The sequence below is a fragment of the Cnephaeus nilssonii genome (genome assembly GCF_951640355.1).
Source record: "Cnephaeus nilssonii genome assembly, chromosome: 20".
Classification (NCBI taxonomy): Eukaryota; Metazoa; Chordata; class Mammalia; order Chiroptera; family Vespertilionidae; genus Cnephaeus; species Cnephaeus nilssonii.
This window is the reverse complement of record NC_137091.1, coordinates 49,550,175-49,573,007: the sequence shown is the minus strand read 5'-3', so window position 1 is coordinate 49,573,007 and position 22,833 is coordinate 49,550,175. Positions and strand designations below refer to the sequence as shown.

At 56.7% G+C, this 22,833-nt stretch overlaps 1 protein-coding gene across 7 annotated transcripts in view; it reads left to right on the top strand.

Annotated features, from left to right (window-relative positions):
* The window catches only part of PTPRH (protein tyrosine phosphatase receptor type H), a 39,832-nt gene that overhangs the window by 12,690 nt on the left and 4,309 nt on the right, over positions 1-22,833 (top strand). The window contains exons 1-14 of one of the 7 annotated variants that reach the window (XM_079800839.1): positions 6,837-7,021; positions 8,113-8,206; positions 8,325-8,588; positions 10,310-10,573; positions 12,340-12,603; positions 14,491-14,745; positions 15,082-15,345; positions 15,943-16,212; positions 17,567-17,866; positions 18,241-18,507; positions 19,724-19,799; positions 19,913-19,945; positions 22,123-22,213; positions 22,682-22,772. In XM_079800839.1, coding sequence (XP_079656965.1) covers positions 8,203-8,206; positions 8,325-8,588; positions 10,310-10,573; positions 12,340-12,603; positions 14,491-14,745; positions 15,082-15,345; positions 15,943-16,212; positions 17,567-17,866; positions 18,241-18,507; positions 19,724-19,799; positions 19,913-19,945; positions 22,123-22,213; positions 22,682-22,772 — 2,443 coding nt within the window. In that variant the 5' untranslated portion in view covers positions 6,837-7,021; positions 8,113-8,202. Of the gene's footprint in view, positions 1-6,836; positions 7,022-8,112; positions 8,207-8,324; positions 8,589-10,309; positions 10,574-12,339; positions 12,604-14,490; positions 14,746-15,081; positions 15,346-15,942; positions 16,213-17,566; positions 17,867-18,240; positions 18,508-19,723; positions 19,800-19,912; positions 19,946-22,122; positions 22,214-22,681; positions 22,773-22,833 lie in introns of those variants that run through there. The other 6 variants (XM_079800837.1, XM_079800840.1, XM_079800838.1 and 3 more) reach the window with 6 other exon arrangements.

Below are 22,833 nucleotides of genomic sequence, written 5' to 3'. Positions count from 1 at the left end.
GGCCTGGGCGAGTCTGTTTTGAAGACATGGCGGTAGAAGAAGTTTAAGTTTAAAAAATTTGGCTCTCAGAAGAAATTTCAATCGTTGTCCTGTTGATATTGGCTCTGTGGACTAATGAGTTTGCCGACCACTATCTTAAACCATCACACCCGAATGTCCTCAGTTCCCCAGCAACCCGGGCTAGGGGATCTCTAATTTATTTTCTGTCTGGATAGATTTTCCGATTTGGACATTTCCTGAAAATACAGTCATACGCGATGTGGCCCTCTGTGACTGCCGTCTCTCACTTAGTATCATTTTAAGAAATATTTTTATTGATTTCAGAGAGGAAGAGAGAGAGAGAGAAATAGAAACATCCCTGATGAGAGAGAATCATGGATCGGCTGCCTCCTGCATGTCCCCTACTGGGCATGTGCAACCCGGGCATGTGCCCTTGACCCTGGGAATCAAACTCGGGACCCTTCCGCCCACAGGCTGACACTCTATCCACTGAGCCAAACCGGCTAGGGCTCAATCGTGGCACTATTGACGTTGGGGCTGGATTATTCTTTGCTGTGGGGGGCGGTCGGTGCATTGTGGGATGCTGAGCTGCATCCCTGGCCTCCACCTCTTCCACACGAGGGGCACTGCCACCCCAGTCGTGACAACCCACAGTGTCTCCAGACGGCACCCCATGTCGCCAGCAAGGCAGCGTCTCTCCTGCTGAGAACGGTTGGTCTGGGCCAAGCGTGTCACACTCACAGGCGCCCACGGGCCAGATAAACAAGGTGTAAGTGGATGTGGGACACAAAAACAACAGCTTCCATTTTCTTTCCTTTTTAAAAAAATTTAAATATATTTTATTGATTTTTTTTTTTTTTTTTTTTTTTACAGAGAGGAAGGGAGAGGGATAGAGAGTTAGAAACATCGATGAGAGAGAAACATCGATCAGCTGCCTCCTGCACACCCCCCACTGGGGATGTGCCCACAACCAAGGCACATGCCCTTGACCGGAATCGAACCCGGGACCCTTCAGTCCGCAGGCCAATGCTCTATCCACTGAGCCAAACCGGTTTCGGCAACAGCTTCCATTTTCATAGACGCTTAGGTTTATGTCGATAGAGACGTGCTGAATACAAAAGGCTGAAATAAATGAGTCGTCGTTAACATAAAATAGAACATTTTAATAAAAATCAACATTTTTTCAGAGAGAGATAAAAAAAAAAAATCAACATTTTTTCCTTGAACATCAACTTACCAGACACTGAATAACGGCACAAGTTCATAAGCGTCACGCAAATAAACCTATTTTTCTTGTTCTCCGAAAGCGAAATATTTCCTGTTGCGCACACCAAACACGTCAGTCCAAGACTAAGGACGTGGCCATCGGCTGCTAGAATATTCGCCGCTGGTGTTAGTGGAGAGAAATGGTGCGCCCGCGCGTAAGGCGTGTGGGGGAAATGAATGCAACAGGATGACAGTCATCAGTCATTAGCGAACGTTGTGTTCGTTATTAATGATGAGGTATAGCAGGATGTTGAAAAAAGTAAGTTACGAAATTTTTATTACGACGTTTCTTACATGCCGTGATATTGGCTGGGCCGCGACAATATTCACTGTGGGCCCGCGGCCCGTGGGCCGTGAGTGTGACATGCTTGGTAGGCCAAGGTGCGGAGTGGCCTCCTAACCAGGCCACCTGAGAAAAGGATGCATTTGGATCAGGCTCCTGGGGGCCGGGAGATTGGGAGGAAAGGTTGGGGGGCAGGGAAAGGGGGCTCTCTCCAGAGTTTTCTCCTTTGCCCTCTCTGCCCCAGCATCTACCCCACAGGCCCGCTGGTCACAGTCTGGGTGAAAAGATAAGACCCGGCCGGCGTGGCTCAGTGATTGAGCATTGACCTGTGAACCAGGAGGTCATGGTTCGATTCCTGGTCAGGGCACATGCCCGGGTTGCAGGCTGGATCCCCAGTGGGGGGCGTGCAGGAGGCAGCTGATCCATGATTCTCTCTCATTGATGTTTCTCTCTCTCCCTCTCCCTTCCTCTCTGAAATCAATAAAAACGTATTTAAAAATGAAAAAGGTGGAGGCAGGAGAGATGGGGTGTCAGGAGCTAGGGCCTGGGCCCTAACGGCTCCCCGTGCCTCCTCCCCCAGGGGTCATCGCCGGGAGCATTGTCGGGGTCCTGCTGTTCCTCACCCTGGTGGGCCTGCTGATCTTCTTCCTGAGGAGGTGAGACTGCGCGCGGGGCTGACCGAGCGCCCGGAGGTGGGGCCGGGGCGGGATCAGGACCGCTGGTCCCAACCTCACCTCCTGAGCCTTTCCTCCCAACACCCTCTCCCCAGGTATATATAGAGCCTGGAAGAGCAAGCACTCATGTGAGCTGGCGGCTGGCAGAGCATCTGAAAGGATCCCTGTCAGGTCAATCGAGCGAGGGGTGTGCACTGGGCACTGTGTGGGTCAGAGGGCAGGACCAGAGACCCCTCCCCCCACACTTGTCTCAGACGAGCCTGATGCCCTCTGTGCCTGTACAGGGGTCACAGCCCTTTCATAAAAAATATTTTATTTTTTTATGTTTAATTATTTTTATACTAGAGGCCCGGTGCATGAAATTCATGCACTGGGGGGCGGGAGGGTGTCCCTCAGCCCAGCCTGCACCCTCTCCAATCTGGGACCCCCTCGGGGGATGTCTGACTGCTGGCAGTCGGACATCCCTCTCACAATCTGGGACTGCAGGCTCCCCACCGCACGCCTGCCTGCCTGCCTGATTGCCCCTAACCACTTCTGCCTGCCAGCCTGATCACCCCCTTACCACTTCCCTGCCAGCCTGATCGACGCCTAACTACTCCCCTGCCGACCGGATCCCCCCCAACTGCCCTCCCCTGCAGGACCAATCCCCCCCAACAGCCCTCCCCTGCAGGCCTGGTCCCACCCAACTTCCCTCCCCTGCAGGCCTGGTCCCACCCAACTGCCCTCCCCTGAAGGCCTGGTCCCACCCAACTTCCCTCCCCTGCAGGCCTGGTCCCCCCCAAATGCCCTACCCTGCTGGCCTGGTCACCCCCACTGCCCTCCCCTGCAGGACCAATCCCCCCCAACAGCCCTCCCCTGCAGGCCTGGTCCCACCCAACTGCCCTCCCCTGCAGGTCTGGTCCCACCCAACTGCCCTCCCCTTCAGGTCTGGTCCCACCCAACTGCCCTCCCCTGCAGGCCTGGTCCCACCCAACTTCCCTCCCTGCAGACCTGGTCCCCCCCAAATGCCCTACCCTGCTGGCCTGGTCACCCCCACTGCCCTCCCCTGCAGTCCCGGTCGCCCCCAACTGCCCTGCCCTGCCGGCCCGGTCATCCCTAACTGCCCTCCCCTGCCAGCCATCTTGTGGTGGCCATCTTGTGTCCACATTGGGGCGGCCATCCTGTGCAAGGGTGTGACAGTCAATTTGCATATCACCTCTTTATTATATAGGCTATTTTTATTGATATCAGAGAGAAAGGGAGAGAGAGAGAAACATCAATGATGAGCGAGAATCATTGATGAGCTGCCTCCTGCACATCCTGTAGGCCACTGGGGATCGAGCCCACAACCCGAGCATGTGCTCCTGGCTGGAATCAAACCCAAGACCCTTCAGTCTGCACGCCAACAATCTCTCCATTCAGCCACACCGGCCAGGGCTTGGACACCTGTTTTTAGGGGCACAATTCAACCCACTCCAGGGACATACAATGTCAGGAGAGGAGCAGGTGGGGAGGTGAGGAGACTGAAAGATGAGGGGATCTTTGGGAAAGGGTTGGTAGCAAGGGGGTGGGAACAGAGACAGAAGGGAGCAAGAACCCAGGTGTGGCCCTTGTCCTGCCTGTGACCTGGGCAGCCCACTGTCCCTCTCTGGGCCTCGGGGTCTGCATTTGAGGGCATGAAGGGGTCAGAGCTGCTCTCCAAACCCTGCCTGACTTCTACAGCGATGATGTGTAGTAAGGGACTCTTACTGCAGAGGGGAGACTTCTCCACCCATGACACGCTTTAGGGACTCTTACAGCAGAGAGGAGACTTCTCCACCCATGACACGCTTTAGGGACTCTTACAGCAGAGAGGAGACTTTACCACCCATGACACGCTTTAGGGACTCTTACAGCAGAGAGGAGACTTCTCCACCCATGACACGCTTTAGGGACTCTTACTGCAGAGAGGAGACTTCTCCACCCATGACACGCTTTAGGGACTCTTACAGCTGAGGGGAGACTTGCATCCATAATGTGTTTATAGGGTCCCCCAGAGCCCACCCTGATTGTCAGTCCCTGCTCCACCCTCAGGCCAGGGTCCCTACTCACCACAGAGCAAAGCCCTGGCCTGATGAGGAGTGAATGCGCGGCACAGCCTGGAGAGGGGGAGGGGCAGCTGATCCGGGCGGGCGGGAACCTCTCTTCTCAATCTCAGGTGCCCTGTGGGCCTGGGATGCCTTCATTCAGACCCAGCCCCCCCCCCCCCCCCCCGGTCCCAACCACCTGCTACCCAGGACCCCATGGCCCTGAGCGCCTTCAAGAGTGGGGGGGCTCAGGACGGAGTAGTGGGGGTAATCAAGTGAGCACCTGCTCTCTTCCCCTCTTAAAGGGCCCAAACCAGCTCCCGCCGCAGCGGAAAGAGCTAAGGAGCCGCATCCCACGTCCCTCTGTCCGTCCGCCCCAGACCACGTCCCGTTATTTTCGCACCCAGGGCTGCTCCCTCTGCGGTCTGCGAGGGACTGTGCCGGCCTGTCCCCAGCTGCTGGCGGGTGGGCAGGCCTGGGCATCACCAGGGCCACCTGCAGAGCAGCGACTGCCCCCCCCCCGATCAGCCCTTCGGAGCAGGGGGTGAGCAGGCGGAAGCTGCCTGACCGCACACAAGGTGCCTCCCCCTTTGAAACCTTCCCCGGGGACGAGGCCCCTCCCAGAGGCCCTGAGGGGCGGATTGGGGGTGGCCCAGGGCTGGGGGTGTGGGTGGCAGGATTGGGGGGGGGTGTGTGTGGTAGCTAAATGCAGAGACTGGCTCCGTGCGTGAGCATTGACCTATGAACCTGGAGGTCAGGGTTCGATTCCCGGGTTGCAGGGTCCATCCCCAGTGTGGGGCATGCAGGAGGCAGCCCGTCCATGATTCGCTCTCCTCATTGATGTTTCTCTCTTTCCCTCTCCCTTCCTCTCTGAAAGCAATAAATAAACAAACAAATAAATAAATGTATAAAAGTTAAAGAAAGAAAAAAATGTAAATAAATGAGCCATGGCTTTACCAAGGACCCAGGGTGTGGGGGCAGCTTTGGGGAACTGAGCGGGGGTCCTTGATGTGACCAGGACCCTCCCCCCCTTCCGCAGGCCGCCCCACTCCTGCTCTATTTCTTCCTCAGTCGGTGAGAGAAGGGAGCCAGGACCCCCACCCTGACCCGCACCCCCACCCCACCCCTGCATCCTCCTGCCACGTGGCGGGGTAGCCCCTTGATCCCCTGGGTCCTGGGAGCCTGCCTGGGGAGGGGCGAAGGGAGGGGGGAGGCGGGAGTCCGGGCTGGTTCCCCAGTTGCAGGGAGACCTGGTCCCGCCCTGGCCGGCTTGGCTCCGAGGAGAGAGCGACCGCCTGCGGACTGAAGGGTCGCGGGTTCGATTCCGGTCATGGGCACAGGCCCGGGTTGGGGGCTGCATCCCCCGTGGGGCGTGTGCAGGAGGCAGCGGGTCCATGATTCTCTCTCATCATGGATGTTTCTATCTCTTCCTCTCTCAAATCAATTAAAAACAAAACAAAACACAAAACCCTCCTTCAAAGGCGTGTCTGCGGGTCCCTGTCTTTGGACACCTCAGAATTGGAGGCAAAAGTTGTGGACTTGTAGCCGAAACCGGTGTGGCTCAGTGGATAGAGTATCAGCCTGTGGACTGAAAGGTCCCGGGTTTGATTCCGGTCAAGGGCATGTACCTTGGTTGCGGGCTCATCCCCAGTAGGGGGTGTGCAGGAGGCAGCTGATCGATGTTTCTCTCTCATCGATGTTTCTAACTCTATCCCTCTCCCTTCCTCTCTGTAAAAAAATCAATAAAATATATATATTTTAAAAATTGTGGACTTGGAGAAGTCAGGAGCCAGCTTGCCCCCTGCAGGCTCAAGGTCAACCATCCCACATAGAAGAAGAAAAAAAAAGAAAAAGAAAAAGTAAAGAGAAGATTAAAGAAAGAAAAAGACCTGGTCCATGCCGAAACCGGTTTGGCTCAGTGGATAGAGCGTCGGCCTGCGGACTGAAGGGTCTCAGGTTCGATTCCGGTCAAGGGCATGTACCTTGGTTGTGGGCACATCCCCAGTAGGGGCTGTGCAGGAGGCAGCTGGTCGATGTTTCTAACTCTCTCTTCCTCTCTGTAGAAAATCAATAAAATATATTTTAAAAAAACAACAGACCTGGTCCCAGGTGCGGCCGGCGGACGCAGTGCGCCTGCGCGGAGCCCAGCCCGGGTCCCGGTCTCCTTGAACCCGACGCGCAGACCCCAGTCCCCGCTCAGCCCCGAGGGGTCCGGGCCCCGCGCTGCCGGGAGGGCGATGGTCGGAGATGTGCGGGGTGAGCCCCGCCGGGGGGCGCTCGGTCCCGGGCGGCAGGGCCGGCGCTGGAAGGACTCGCCGGGCGCCCGGACCCGCACGTGCCCAGACCCGGCGTCGGGAACCGCCCGGGGCGCCCACACCCACACGCACGGCCTCGGGCGGCGGGAGCGGAGCGGACGGGCTGGGCCGCGGGCGCGCACCCCCCCCCCCCGCCCTGCGCGCCACCGCGCCGCCCCGGGGGCCCCTCGGGGGCAAAGGAGGGTCCAGAGGCCGCGACCCGGGCCTGGACGGGGCGGGGCGGGCGCTCTCCCGGGAGCTCCCACTTCCTCCTCCTCCCTCCGCAGCCGACCTGTGGCCTCGGCCCCGGGGCCGGGAGAGGGGAATGCCCGCATTTACAGTCCAGCCGGTGGACGGCCCGCACGGGTCACCTGGGTCCCGCCGAGGCCGCAAGGATCCCCGCAGGCATGACGGGGGCTGGGGGGGGGCCTCGGGGCCTGGGGGAGCCTGGTGCTGCTGGTGAGTGGGGCCTCCGGGAGGGGCAGCGGGCGGGCGCCAGTGCAGGGTCTGAGGGATGGGGACCTGGGGTCCCGAACTCGGGTCCTGGGGAAAAGGGGAGAAGGTTCCGGAGATTGTTGGGGAGTCTCACACCTGGGCTCTTAGGTCTGTCCTGTCCTGTCCCGGGTGAGAGTCAATTCTGGGTTAAAAGGCCCTGCAGTCCCGGCCCGGCCCCTCCCTCAGACCCTGAGATCCAGGCCCCCAACCTCCTCCCTCAGACCCAGGAGCCCAGGCCCCCAGCCCCTCCTCCCTCAGACCCAGGAGTCCAGGCCTCCAGCCTCCTCCCTCAGACCCAGGAGCCCAGGCCCCCAACCTCCTCCCTCAGACCCAGGAGTCCAGGCCCCCAGCCCCTCCTCCCTCAGACCCAGGAGGCCAGGCCCCAGCCCCTCCTCCCTCAGACCCAGGAGTCCAGGCCTCCAGCCTCCTCCCTCAGACCCAGGAGCCCAGGCCCCCAGCCCCTCCTCCCTCAGACCCAGGAGGCCAGGCCCCAGCCCCCCTCCCTCAGACCCAGGAGTCCAGGTCCCCAGCCTCTCCTCCTTCAGACCCAGGAGCCCAGGCCCCAGCCTCAGACACCATCAGACTGGTTATCTGGCCTCTGGTCCCCAGCCTGTCTCTCCCCCGTTCCCAGTTTGTTAATGACTTTTCTTATTTTTCCTTTTATTATTATTATTATTATTATTATTATTATTATTATTATTATTTTACCATCATTACGTTGCTTACTTTTCTGCTTCTAGTCAGCCATACTTTTCAGGAAGTGAAACCTTATCTCTGGGCCTGGCCTTATCCCAGCAGGTGGAGGGCAGGTGTCCAGCCCGCTCCTGGGCCCCTGAGCCCCGCCCTGCCCTCCCCACACACCCAGAAGAGGCAGCTGGACTTGGGGTGACCTTTGTCCAGGCTGAGCCTGGGGGAGGAGTCGCCCGCAGTGTCCCTCCCCCGGCTGTGCCCCTGTGGGGGCTGAGGCTGGGAGGGTGCAGGCTGCCCCCAGCCCCACAGTCTCACCCGGGCCTGGAGGGGAGGCTGGGCTCTGACTCTCCCCTCCGCTCCCCCAGGGCCTGTGCGCCTGGACCGGAGCCAGGACGGCGGGTGAGGGATCCTCCCTGAGTCCACCGCCCACCCAGCCAGGGAGCACCTCAAGTCCCATGCGTGAGTTTTGGAGGAAGGGGGTCTCCATGGAGGGCGCAAGGATCCCTGGCAGGCGCTGATGGGAGGGTGTTTCTGGCTCCGGAGGGGACTGGGTCCCAGCCTCCCTTCCGATTCCCAGCACCCGGCCCTGTCAGGAACCTGACCGTGTGGAGTCAGACCAGCAGCTCCATCAGCCTGCGCTGGGCGCCCCCGGAAGACTGGAGCCCGGAGAACCACACCTACTGGGTCAGGTGCACCGGAGAGGGCAAAGACGAGACCCGAAACACGACAGACGTCACTTACACGGCGGAGGGACTCGCACCCGCGTCCCTCTATGCGTTTTCCGTGTGGGTGGAGGGAGGTGGAGCCAGCAGCAACGCCAGGACCCTCAATGCCAGCACAGGTGAGAGCAGCCCCCGCTTAATCTGTTGTGGTTGGTGGTTGTGTGTGTGTGAGCGTGTGTGTGTGTGTGTGAGTGTGTGTGTGTGAGTGTGTGTGTGTGTGAGTGTGTGTGTGTGTGAGTGTGTGTGTGAGTGTGTATGTGTGAGTGTGTGTGTGTGTGTGAGTGTGTGTGTGTGTGAGTGTGTGTGTGTGAGTGTGTGTGTGTGTGAGTGTGTGTGAGTGTGTGTGTGTGAGTGTGTGTGTGTGAGTGTGTGTGTGTGAGTGTGTGTGTGAGTGTGTGTGTGTGTGTGAGTGTGTGTGTGTGAGTGTGTGTGTGTGAGTGTGTGTGTGTGTGTGTGAGAGTGTGTGTGTGTGTGTGTGTGAGTGTGTGTGTGTTTAATAAAACTTTTTTTTCTTTTAGCCCTAACCGGTGTGGCTCAGTGGATAGAGCGTCGGCCTGTGGACTGAAGGGTCCCAGGTTTGATTCCGGTCAAGGGCATGTAGTGGTTGCGGGCACATCCGCAGTAGGGGGTGTGCTGGAGGCACCTGATTGATGTTTCTCTCTCATCAATGTTTCTAACTCTCTCTCCCTTCCTCTCTGTAAAAAATCAATACAATATACTTTTTAAAAATGCAGAACTTTAAAAAAAAATTATTCATTCATTTTTTAATCCTCACCCGAGGATATTTTTCCATGGATTTTTATTTTTATTTATTTATTTTTAAATATGTATTTTTATTGATCTTGGGCAGGGAGAGAGAGCTAGAAACATCATTAATGAGAGAGAATCATGGATTGGCTGCCTCCTGCACGCCCCCCACTGGGGATCGAGCCCACAATCTGGGCATGTGCCCTTGGCCAGAATCCAACCTGGGACCCTTCAGTCCGCAGACTGACGCTCTATCCACTGAGCCAAACCAGCCAGGGCTCCATGGATTTTGAGAGAGAGTGAAGAGAGAGGGAGAGGGAGAGAAACACATCGATTGCTTGCCTCCTGCATGCACCGCCCTGGCCAGGGCCTGGCCGGGGAGGAGTCTGCAACCAAGGTACATGCCCTTGAACGGAATCCAACCCGGGACCCTACAGTCCACAGGCCAACGCTCTATCCACTGAGCCAAACCGGGTAGGGCTGTTTTTAATATATTTTTATTAATTTCAGAGAGGGAGGGAGAGGGAGAGAGAGAGAGAAACATCTATGATGAGAGAGAATCATAGATCGGCTGCCTCCTGCACGCCCCCCACTGGGGATCGAGCCCGCAATCCGGGCCTGTGCCCTTGACCGGATTCCAACCCATGACCCTTCAGTCCGCAGGCCGATGGACGATGCTCTATCCACTGAGCCAACCCAGCCAGGGCTCATTTGTTTGTTTACCCTCACCCGAGGATATGTTTATTTTTATTTTTTAAAATATTTTTTTCTTGATTTTACAGAGGAAGGAAAAGGGGGAGAGAGATAGAAGCGTCAATGATGAGAGAGAATCATGGATCTGCTGCCTCCTGCACGCCCCACACTGGGGATCAAGCCCCCAACCCCGGCATGTGCCCTGATCGGGAATTGAACCGTGACCTCCTGGTTCACAGGTGGATGCTCAACCACTGAGCCACGCCGGTGGGGCACGGCTGACAGTTGGACTTGAGGGTCTAGCCCCCGCCCCAGGCTTCCTGGGCCCAGCGGGGAAGGAAGGCCTGCACATGAGGGCCCCAGAGAGCACAGCTGATCCCCCCTCCTGTCCCCTCCTCAGCCCCCAACCCCATCAGCGACCTGACCGTGGAGAATCGGACCACCAGCTCCATCAGCCTGCGCTGGGGGCCGCCCCACGGCCCCGACCGGACCTACACCTACTGGGTCCAGTGGACGGATGACGGTAATGAAACTGCGAACCAGAGCACAGCAGACACCAGAGTCACCGTGGACGGACTGACACCCGGGTCCGCCTACGAGTTCGCCGTGTGGGTGGAGAACATGAACATCAGCAGCGCCCGGACCCCTCTCCGCGCGGCCACAGGTGACGGGGGGGTCATTTATTTTGTCGTCATTATCCTGTTTGTTTGGGTTTTTAGTTTTCATTTTTTTTAAAAAAATACATTTTTATTGATCTCAGAGAGGAAGGGAGAGGGAGAGAGAGAAACATCAATGACGAGAGAGAATCATGGATCATTGACCGGCTGCCTCGTCCAGGCCCCCTACTGGGGATCAGCATGTGCCCTGACCCGGGACAGAATGGGACACTGACCTCCTGGTTCATAGGTCGAGGACGCTCACCACTGAGCCACGCTGGCTGGGCCTTTTTTTTTGTTTGTTTATTTCCTGCGGGAGGTGATAGGAGGAGGTTGTGAATCACCAGAAGGCGGCAGAGTCTCCAGCCCGGCGCCTCTTTGGGTCCCGTTGAGCAGGAGATGAAGAAAGAACACCCTGCCCTGGCCGGTGTGGTTCAGTGGGTAGAGCCTCTGCCTGCGGACTGAAGGGTCCCGGGTTTGATTTCCAGTCAAGGGCACAGGCCCGTGTTGCGGGCTCGATCCCCGATAGGAGGCTTGCAGGGGGCAGCCGATCCATGATTCTCTCTCATCATTGATGTTTCTCTCTCTCTCTCCCTTCCTCTCTGACATCAGTCAAAACATATTTAAAAAGAAAGAGAATGGAGGCCCTGCCTGTACATTGAAGGCTTCTCTCAGCCACAGTGGCCTCCGTGAGAGGAAACCGGACGTTCGTTGCAGAGAGAGTTCCTCTAGCCCAGCGGATCCACTCACCCTGTGATCATGTGATCCGTGTCACACAGAAAGACCAGTGAGAGTTCGTACAGGGCTAACTCCATCCCAATTCTTTGAACTCGGTGTGTGTGTGTTTCACTGTTTATTTATCTGCTTCTTTATCCTCACCAAGGATCTGTTTATTGATTCTGAGAGAGAGGAAAGGAGAGAGAGAGAGAGAGAGAGAGAGAGAGAGAGAGAGAGAGAGAGAGAGAGAGAGAAACATTGATGTGAGAGAGAAACATGGATCGGTTGCCTCCCGCAGCCTGAAACCCAGGTACGTGCCCTGACCGGAGTGGAACCCGAAACCTTTAGGTGTGTGGGAGGACGCTCCAACCAACTGGGCCACCCAGCCAGGGCTGCATTTTATTTCTTATTTATTTATTGTTTTTTTAAAATATATTTTATTGGTTTTTACAGAGAGGAAGGGAGAGGGATAGAGAGTCAAACATCGATCAGCTGCCTCCTGCACACCTCCCACTGGGGTGTGCCTGCAACCAAGGTACATGCCTACAACATGTTTGCCTACAACATGAGCCTCACATGGGATCAAACCCACAACCTCAGCATGTGCCCTGACCGGGATTCGAACCCGAAACCTTTGGGTGCACGGGAGGATGCTCCACCACCTGACCCACCCGGCTAGGGCTCCGTGTCACCTGGAGGTCACAGCTGCCATTTTTTAAAAATAGGTTTTTATTGATATCAGCGAAGAAGGAGAAGGAAAGAGAGAGATAAAAGCATCAATGATGAGAGAGAGTCATGGATCGGCTGCCTCCTGCACGCCCCACACTGGGGATCAAGCCCGCAACCCCAGCATGTGCCCTTGACCGGGAATTGAACCGTGACCTCCTGGTTCACAGGTGGATGCTCAACCACTGAGCCACGCCGGTGGGGCACGGCTGCCAGTTGGACTTGAGGGTCTAGCCCCCGCCCCAGGCTTCCTGGGCCCAGCGGGGAAGGAAGGCCTGCACATGAGGGCCCCAGAGACCACAGCTGATCCCCCCTCCTGTCCCCTCCTCAGCCCCCAACCCCGTCAGGGACCTGATCGTGGAGAGTCGGACCAACAGCTCCATCAGCCTGCGCTGGGGGCCGCCCCACGGCCCCAACCGGACCTACACCTACTGGGTCCAGTGGACGGATGACGGTAATGAAACTGCGAACCAGAGCACAGCAGACACCAGAGTCACCGTGGACGGACTGACACCCGGGTCCGCCTATGAGTTCGCCGTGTGGGTGGAGAACATGAACATCAGCAGCGCCCGGACCCCTCTCCGCGCGGCCACAGGTGACGGGGGGCCATTTGTTTTGTCGTCATTATCCTGTTTGTTTGGGTTTTTAGTTTTCATTTTTTTAAAAAAATACATTTTTATTGATCTCAGAGAGGAAGGGAGAGGGAGAGAGACAGAAACATCAATGATGAGAGAGAATCATGGATCATTGACCGGCTGCCTCGTCCAGGCCCCCTACTGGGGATCAGCATGTGCCCTGACCCGGGACAGAATGGGACACTGACCTCCTGGTTCATAGGTTGAGGACGCTCACCACTGAGCCACGCTGGCTGGGCATTTTTTTTGTTTGTTTATTTCCTGCGGGAGGTGATAGGAGGAGGTAGTGAATCATCAGCAGAACCTGGTAGAGTCTCCAGCCCGGCGCCTCTTTGGGTCCCGTTGAGCAGGAGATGAAGAAAGAACACCCTGCCCTGGCCGGTGTGGCTCAGTGGGTAGAGCCTCTGCCTGCGGACTGAAGGGTCCCGGGTGTGATTTCCAGTCAAGGGCACAGGCCCGTGTTGCGGGCTCGATCCCCGATAGGAGGCTTGCAGGGGGCAGCCGATCCATGATTCTCTCTCATCATTGATGTTTCTCTCTCTCTCTCCCTTCCTCTCTGACATCAATCAAAACATATTTAAAAAGAAAGAGAATGGAGGCCCTGCCTGTACATTGAAGGCTTCTCTCAGCCACAGTGGCCTCCGTGAGAGGAAACCGGATGTTCGTTGCAGAGAGAGTTCCTCTAGCCCAGCGGATCCACTCACCCTGTGATCATGTGATCCGAGTCACACAGAAAGACCAGTGAGAGTTCGTACAGGGCTAACTCCATCCCAATTCTTTGAACTCGGTGTGTGTGTGTTTCACTGTTTATTTATCTGCTTCTTTATCCTCACCCAAGGATCTGTTTATTGATTCTGAGAGAGAGGAAAGGAGAGAGAGAGTGAGAGAGAGAGAAACATTGATGTGAGAGAGAAACGTGGATCGGTTGCCTCCCGCAGCCTGAAACCCAGGTACGTGCCCTGACCGGAGTGGAACCCGAAACCTTTAGGTGTGTGGGAGGACGCGCCAACCAACTGGGCCACCCAGCCAGGGCTGCATTTTATTTCTTATTTATTTATTGTTTTTTTAAAATATATTTTATTGGTTTTTACAGAGAGGAAGGGAGAGGGATAGAGAGTCAGAAACATTGATGAAACATCGATCAGCTGCCTCCTGCACACCTCCCACTGGGGATGTGCCTGCAACCAAGGTACATGCCCTTGACCGGAATCGAACCTGGGACCCTTCAGTCCGCAGGCTGATGCTCCATCCACTGAGCCAAACCGGCCAGGGCTTTATTTATTGTTTTTATCCTTACCCTGAGGATATGTTTATTAGGGGAGAGAGAGAGAGAGAAACATCAATCATTTGCCTACCACATGGGCCTCACATAGAATCAAACCCACGACCTCGGCATGTGCCCTGACCCGGAATCAAACCCGAAACCTTTTCGTGTAGGGGATGACGCTCCACCTCCTGACCCACCCGGCTAGGGCTCGGTGTCACCTGGAGGTCACGGCTGCTATTTTTTAAAAATAGATTTTTATTGATTTCAGAGAGGAAGGGAGAGGGAGAGAGAGATAGAAACATCAGTGATGAGAGAGAATCATTGATCAGCTGCCTCCTGCACACCCCACACTGGGGATCAAACCCCCAATCCTGGCATGTGCCCTGACCTGGAATTGAACTGTGACCTCCTGATTCATAGGTCGGCGCTCAACCACTGAGCCACACCGGCCCGGCACGGCTGCCAGTTGGACTTGAGGGTCTAGCCACTGCCCCAGATTTGCTGGGCCCAGTGGGGAAGGGAGAGCTTCATTGGGGGCCCAAGAGAGCACAGCTGATCCCCCCTCCTGTCCCCTCCTCAGCCCCCAACCCCGTCAGGGACCTGACCGTGGAGAATCAGACCAACAGCTCCATCACCCTGCGCTGGGGGCCCCCAGAGAATCAGAGCTACACGTACTGGGTCCAGTACCCGGGGGATGACAAGAACGAGACCCGGAACACGACAGACGTCACGTACACGGTGGAGGGACTCACATCCGCAACCTCCTACCAGTTCTCCGTGTGGGCGGAGAGGGACGGAGTCCCCAGTTCCGTGCAGACCCAGGAGGGCTCCACAGGTCGGCCGCACCCCGTCCGATGGCTGGGTCCCCCCGGGGTGGGAGGGGGCGGCTGGGACCCGGTGGGAGCTGGCCCGCCCCGGGCAGCCGGCGGGTCACGGGGCCTCCGTGGGCCGGACCTGCCGCCGGGCCCCAGGGGAGCCGGCCACAGCCCAGGGTTGTCCCGGGGTCCTCCTGCCTCGGAGTCAGGGCTGGGAGCTTTCCAGACCATCATGCTAGTGGGGGGGCCAGGGGGGGGGTCTCTGCTTAGCACCCAGGGCGGGGGCCCACTGGGAACTGGGGGTCAGCGATGACCGGCTCCCCTGCGGACGCTGAGCCTTCCTCCCGCCGTCTCAGCCCCCAACCCCGTCGGGGACCTGACCGTGGAGAGTCGGACCAACAGCTCCATCAGCCTGCGCTGGGGGCCGCCCCACGGCCCCGACCGGAGCTACACCTACTGGGTCCAGTGGACGGGTGGCGGTGGTGAAACTGGGACCCAGAGCACAGCAGACACCAGAGTCACCGTGGACGGACTGACACCCGGGTCCGCCTACGAGCTCGCCGTGTGGGTGGAGAACAGGAACATCAGCGGCTCCCGGACCCCTCTCCGCGCGGCCACAGGTAACTGGGGGTCATTTGTTTTGTCGTCATTATCCTGGTTTTTGTTTTTGTGTGTTTTTTTTTTTTTTTTTTGAATCTATTTTTATTGATTTCAGAGAGGAAGGGAGAGGGAGAGAGAGAGAAACATCAATGATGGGAGAGAATCATGGATCGGCTGCCTCCTGCAAGCCCCACACCAGAGATCAAGCCTGCCACCGGGGCATATGCCCTGGCTGGGAATTGAACTGGGACCTCCTGGTTCATATATGGACGCTCAACCACTGAGCCATGCTGGTCGGGCTATTTCTTGATTTTAGAGAGAGAATGGTGGTTGGGGGCGTGGGGGGCGTGGGGGGTGCGGTGAGAGAAAGGGAGAGAAATACTGATTTGTTGTTCCCCTTGATGCAGTCATTGGTTGATTCTTGTATGTGCCCTGACCGGGGATCGAACCCCTACGTTGGCATGGTGGGACGTCCGACGCTCTAACCCACTGAGCGACCAGCCAGGGCCAGCAAGTGTTTCCCAACAAGCTGGTGGCGCAGGGAGCAGGGACACGACTGCTGAGGACCTTGGGGACGAGGGGCGTGGAGACCTGACTGTCTCTGTTCCTCCTGCCAGTCCCCAACGCAGTGACAAGTCTCCGGATCGGGGCCCAGACCACCAGCTCCATCACCCTGAGCTGGACAGCTCCCCAGGGCCCAGATCAGCCTCCCTACACCTACTGGGTCTCCTGGACCCTGGAGGGCGGGGTTGCCGCTGGGCCCCAGAACACCCCGGATACCAGGATCACAGTGAGCGCAATGGAAGCTGGGAGCCTGTACACCTTCACCGTGTGGGCGGAGAGGAACGGGGTCAACAGCAGCAAGGAGACCCTCATGGGGGCCACAGGTGAGACCCTGTCTAGGTCTGGGCCCAGCACTACTGGAATCGGGTGGTGGGGAGGGAGGAGGGAGAGTGATGGGGGCATGTTGCAAGGTTCCTGGGAGACGAACTGTGCTCGGCGAGCCCTCACCAGCCTCCTCCAACCTGGAGCTTGTAGGTCTGTCTCCTAAGGGGTGTCTGTCCTCAGCGACCCGGGTTTTCCGGTTGGAGGGTCTTTGGGGATGAAGAGAGCCCTGGCTGTCCGGGAGTCTGTAAAGTCACCAGCTAGACTTGTGTTTCTCAACCTTCCTAATGCCGCGACCCTTTATTACAGTTCCTCATGTTGTGGTGACCCCCAACCATAAAATTATTTTCATTGCTACTTCATAACTGTACTTCACAACTGTAATTGTGCTACTGTTATGAATCGTAATGTAAATATCTGTGTTTTCCGATGGTCTTAGGCGACCCCTGTGAAAGGGTCGTTCCACCCCCAAAGGGGTCGTGACCCACAGGTTGAGAACCGCTGAGCTAGACAGTCGCCCACAGCTTGTCCTGGTGAACTGGCAGATCCACCGGGGCACCGCCTCCCAGCCTGCAGGTGTGGGTCCCCAGTGTGAGAGGAAGCAGAATGGCCCCAGGGACTGGGTGCACTGCTGATGCACGGGACCTGAAGTCTTCAGTCTTTGGCCATTTGGGCTAAGAAGACTGAAGTCAACAGAAACGTCTAGAAACGTGTTGTGTCTGGAAGGGTGGTCCTGCCGGAAGCCAATTCCAGCATGTCGTAATTACAAGAGCTTCATCAAAAGATTGGTGGAACTTGGGGACTCATCAAGGGCTGAGTCACAAATGTAATCACCTGTTGGAATGGCTGAAAGGCACTTCCCCCAAACCTGAATAGGATGAGTGTTTGCTGCCAGACAGCTCAGGGCTTCTCAATCGACATGTTATTGCCTCCTGTTGGCCAATCACCTGAACAGCTGTAGGCTATTCCCCAATCTGACAATGCTTCTGTATTATACCCTCTGAAGTGTATTATCTCCACCTTGCCTTAGGACAAATTGTGTTAATAAAAAGCAAAGGTCCTGAGACAAGGAGAACTTTAGCTCCTTTAGCTGAAGCTCCTCTGACCCCCAATGCCTTTCAAAATTATCTTTCGTCTTTGGACTCTTACTTAATCTACGCACAGCCTTTCTCCAGATTGCTGAACCCCTTCTTAATGCTCGGACAAGAACCCCGGCGTGGTCCCCACCTCTTTTCTGTGGTGCACCCTCCTTGGGAAGTAGGCCGATCCGATGGCTGGGGCACCTCAGCTCTGCAGGGAAGGGGGTGTGAGGGGCCTTGGGGATCCGCCCCTTGAGTTGTCTGTCTCAATTCTCAGCTCCCAACGAGGTCACAGCTCTGCAGACGAAAAATCAGACCAACAACTCCATCGCCCTGCAGTGGAAGGCCCCCGCCGACCCCCGCGCTCAGCTCTACATGTACTGTGTCCAGTGGGCCGGTGGGGGAGATCCCCAGAGGGAGGCAGACCCGCAGGGACACAAGGTCGGCCAGATAGCCAGGACCAATGAGACTTGGTATGTGGTGGAGGCCCTCGAACCCGGGACTCCATACAACTTCAGCGTGTGGGCGGAGAGGCGCGATGTAGCCGGTTCCACACAGAGACTCCGGGCATCCACAGGTGAGATGGGCTCCCTTTTACCTGTTTGGGGTTTTTGTTTGCTTGTTTGTTTGTTTTTTTTTTGGGGGGGGGAGCTTGTGGGTGATGAGAAGTGAGTGGACTACAAATCCCATCAGGCCATGGGGCCCTGACTTTATAACCTACAGTGATCCAGAGAGTCCAAAGGCTCATGGGAGTTGTAGTTTTTGGGGACCTGTTGTGCATCCATTTGGGAATTTAGAAAGCCAGGGATGAAGAAGTATTTTGGTTTGGGGAAGGGAAGGATGGGCTCATGGTCGTTGCCATGGAATTGGCATCACTGGCGGTGAAGTGGGGGAGGGATGGAGCACCACCTTGGCTGGCACCTACCGACTCCTCTTGTCCCCTCCTCCCAGCCCCGGACCCCGTCACCATCACCTCCTGCTCCAGCACCTCTGGTGGCTATGGGCTCACCCTGACCTGGACCTGCCCCCCGGGCGGCTACGAGGCCTTTGAGCTGCAGGTGGGCGGGCAGCAGGGCTCCTGGGACAGAGCCTCCTGCGGGAGGGGCGTGTCCGTGTGGGACCTCCAGCCCGCTCAGTCCTACGCAGCCACCGTCAGGACCCTCTGGGACGGGCTGCGGGCCCCAGCTGCCTCCGTGACCTGCCACACGGAGAGTGCAGGTGAGCACAGCCCCAGGGGACCGGCAGCCTCTCCAGACCCCCCGGCCCTGTGGGTAACGCCGGGGGTCTTACCTGCCCAGGCGTCCTCTGTGTCTGCTCGTTTGTGTTTTGTTTTCTGCTTTCTTTAAAACAGTCCTATTGAGATGTAAGTCACGTAACCGAACTCACCCATTTATTTATTTAATTACGTCTAATACGCTTTTATTTGTTTCAGAGAGGAAGGGAGAGGGAGAGAGCGAAAGAAACATCAATGATGAGAGAGAATCATTGATCGGCTGCTTCCTGCATGCCCCCTACCGGGGATTGAGCCCGTAACCCAGGCATGTGCCCTTGGCTGGAATCGAACCTGGGACCCTTCAGTCTACAGGCTGACCCTCTATCCACTGAGCCCAACCGGCTAGGGCACGCCTCACCCATTTAAAGTGTACAGTGATCCCTGGCTGGTTCGGCTGAATGGATAGAGGGTCAGCCTGTGGACTGAAGAGTCCCAGGTTCGATTCCAGCCAAGGGCACATGCCTGGGTTGTGGGCTCAATCCCCAGTAGGTGGCATGCAGGAAGCAGCCGATCCGTGATTCTCTCTCATCATGGATGTTTCTCTCCCTCTCCCTTCCTCTCTGAAATCAATAAAAATATATTTAAAAATAAAAAAGGTGAGCCCTAGCCGGTTTGGCTCAGTGGATAAGAGCATCAGCCTACGGACTGAAGGGTCCCAGGTTCGATTCTGGTCAAGGGCATGTACCTTGGTTGTGGGCACATCCCCGGTGGGGGTGTGTGGGAAGCAGCTGATCGATGTTTCTCTCTCATCGATGTTTCTTTTTTTTTTTTCTTTTTTAAAATATATTTTATTGATTTTTTACAGAGAGGAAGGGAGAGAGATAGAGAGCTAGAAACATCAATGAGAGAAACATCAATCAGCTGCCTCCTGCACGCTCCCCACTGGGGATGTGCCCACAACAAAGGTACATGCCCTTGACTGGAATTGCACCTGGGACCCTTCAGTCCGCAGGCCGATGCTCTATCCACTGAGCCAAACCGGTTTCGGCTCTCATTGATGTTTCTAACTCTCTCCCTCTCCCTTCCTCTCGGTAAAAAATCAATAAAATATATATTTTTAAAAATAAATAGAATAAAAAAATAAAAAAGGTGGAGGCAGGAGAGATGGGGTGTCAGGAGCTAGGACCTGGGCCCTAACGGCTCCCGTGCCTCCTTCCCCAGGGGTCATCGCCGGGGCCATTGTCGGGGTCCTGCTGTTCCTCACCCTGGTGGTTCTGCTGATCTTCTTCCTGAGGAGGTGAGACTGCGCGCGGGGCTGGCCGAGCGCCCGGAGGTGGGGCCGGGGCGGGATCAGGACCGCTGGTCCCAGCCTCACCTCCTGAGCCTCTCCTCCCAACGCCCTCTCCCCAGGTATAAAAAGAGCCAGAAGGAGCCAGAACTCAGGTGAGCCGGCGGCTGGGAAAGCATCCGAAAGGATCCCTGTCAGGTCAATCGAGGGGTGTTCGCTGGGCACTGCCTGGGTCAGACGGCAGGATCAGAGACCCCCTCACACTAGTCTCAGACGGGTCTGATGCCCTCGGTGACAGGGGTCATAGCCCTTTCTTAAAATTTTATTTTTTTGTGTTTTTATATATTTTTATTGATTTCAGAGGAAGGGAGAGGGAGAGAGAGATAGAAACATCAACGATGAGAGAGAATCATTAATGGGCCTCCTCCTGCACGCCTCCTACTGGGGATGGAGCCCGCAACCTGGGCCTGTGCCCCTGACCTGAGTTGAACCCGGGACCCTTCATTCCCCAGGCCGGTGCTCTATCCACTGAGCCACACCAGCCAGGGCAATAAAAATATATTAAGAAAAAGGAAAAGACAGCGTTTATAAGACTCTCTTACACGGAAGGGAGCGAGAAAGAGCTGGAGTTGCTGTGACATGGGGTCAGAAGTTTTCTTTGTCATGGGGGAGCTTAGCATGTTACAAGCTCACGGGGCAGAGGAGAGGGTCCCAAAGAGGAAGGCAGGGCGGGGGTTCAGCCCGGGGGAGGGGAGAAGATGCACCTTTTTCTTTTTGAGTGAATTAAAAAAAGGAGCCGTGGCCGGTGTGGCTCCACTGTTTGGGTGCAGTTCCTGGTTGGGATCCCTGGGGGGGCGGGAGGGGGCGGCGTGCAGGAGGCGGCCTATCACTACTATGCTTCTCTCTCTCCCTCCCGCTTCCTCTCTCCCTCAGAATCAATTTTAAACCCTTTTAAATCAATTGCGGCCCTGGCCAGTGTCGCTCAGTGGATAGAGCATCGGCCTGCGGACTGAAGGGTCTCGGGTTCAATTCCAGTCCAGGGCACGTACCTCGCCAGCCAATCCATGTGTCTCTCTCTCTCGCTGATGTGTTTCTCTCTCTGTCTCTCCCCTCGTTGGGAAAGAAAGAAAGAAAGAAAGAGAGAAAGGGAGAAAGAGAGACGGGGGGAGGGAGGGAGGGAGGAAGGAAAGAAAAAGATTTCAGTAAAACCATACAGAGTTTGTCCTTTTTAAAATATATATATTTTTTATTGATTTTTTACAGAGAGGAAGGGAGAGGGATAGAGAGTCAGAAACATCGATGAGAGAGAAACATCAATCAGCTGCCTCCTGCACACCCCCTACTGGGAATGTGCCCGAAACCAAGGTACATGCCCTTGACCGGAATCGAACCCGGGACCCTTCAGTCCGCAGGCCGACGCTCTATCCACTGAGCACACCGGTCAGGGCTCACGTATCTTTTTGAGACACTGCTTTCCATTCTCTCTCGTATATATCCAGGAGTGGAATTGATGAATGAAAATCACATTATCATTATTATTATTATTATTATTATTATTATTACTTTATCCCACAATTCCACTTTGGGGACTTACCCGGAGGAAAGAAAATCACTCTGCTGGAAAGATACACGAACCCCCCTAAGCACTGCAGCGTTACTCACAGTCGCCAAGATGTGTCGATCCGTAGGTGAACGGAGAGAGAACGTACGGAATAGCCCTGGCCGGGTGGCTCAGGTGGTGGGGCGCCGTCCGGGGCACCCAAAGGTTGCTGGTTCGATTCCCTGTCGGGGCACATGCTGGGGTTTGGGGCTCGATCCTCGCTAGGGGGCGTGCACGAGGCAGCCGGTCAGTGTTCAGTCTTCACGTGGGTGTTTTGTTGCTCTCTCCCTCTCCCTTTCTCTCTCTCTAAATAAAAGGGAAGGAAAGATGGTTCCTACGTGTGCAGTGGGAATTGCTTAGCCTTAAAGAGAAGGGGTGCAGCCCTCCGCGCCAGCACGAGGGACCTGGAGGGTTGTGCTGAGGGAGGTCCGTGGGGCAGAGCGAGGCAGATGCTGCGTGATGTCACGGACGCGTGGAGCCTCAAGATAATAATAAGAAAGCGAATCCCAGATGCAGAGGGTAGATGGGTGGTCGCCGAGGCCAGGGGAAGGTGTGGGCAGGTGGGGGAGGCTGGGGGGAGGTGTCAGAGGCCCAGGCCTCCGGTTATGAGATGCGTCCGATCCGGGGATGTGGACAGCAGTGAAAGCACCTGTCCTCTAGCGGCTAAAGTCTAGACCAACAGCACAGGGTTAAAGGCAGCTAAAATCTGTGTGTGCCCCCCCACTCCCCCAGCTTCCCAAGGGATATCCCTGCAGCTGACTTTGCCGACCATGTCCGCAAAAATGAGAAGGACAGCAACTGTGGCTTTGCTGAGGAGTACCAGGTGGGTGGGTTGGGGGGGAGGACCAGGTGGGTTGGGGGGGGGAGGACCAGGTGGGTGGGGGGGGGAGGACCAGGTGGGTCGGGGGGGGGGAGGACCAGGTGGGTCGGGGGGGGAGGACCAGGTGGGTCGGGGGGGGAGGACCAGGTGGGTCGGGGGGGGAGGACCAGGTGGTGGGGGTGGGGCAGGGGAGCAGCAGGTGGGTGGGGGATGGGCAGTGGGGTTGTGGCGGGGTCTGTGTCCACCCTGGAGACACACGTTGGATTTCCCTGACACCCCGTCTCTAGGAGGCCCTCTTGCCCCCACCGGCTCCTAAATCACCCCCCTTGCACACACGGTCCATTCCTGGGGCCACAGCCTCCAGGCCACAAGGCGTAAATGGGGGGGCAGGGCAAGGGAGCCAGGGGGGGTGTCCTTCGGGGAAGCTGGAGGAACCCTTACACCGTGCACCCTCCTCTGCCTGCGCCCCAGCGCCTGGTCCTGGAGGGCCACGGCCAGTCCCAGACGGTGGCCTCCGCTCCAGAAAACAGCGCCAAGAACCGCTACCGGAACGTGCTGCCCTGTGAGTCCGTGCTTTTAATACGTTTTCATTGATCTCAGAGCGGGAGGGGGAGGGGGAGAGA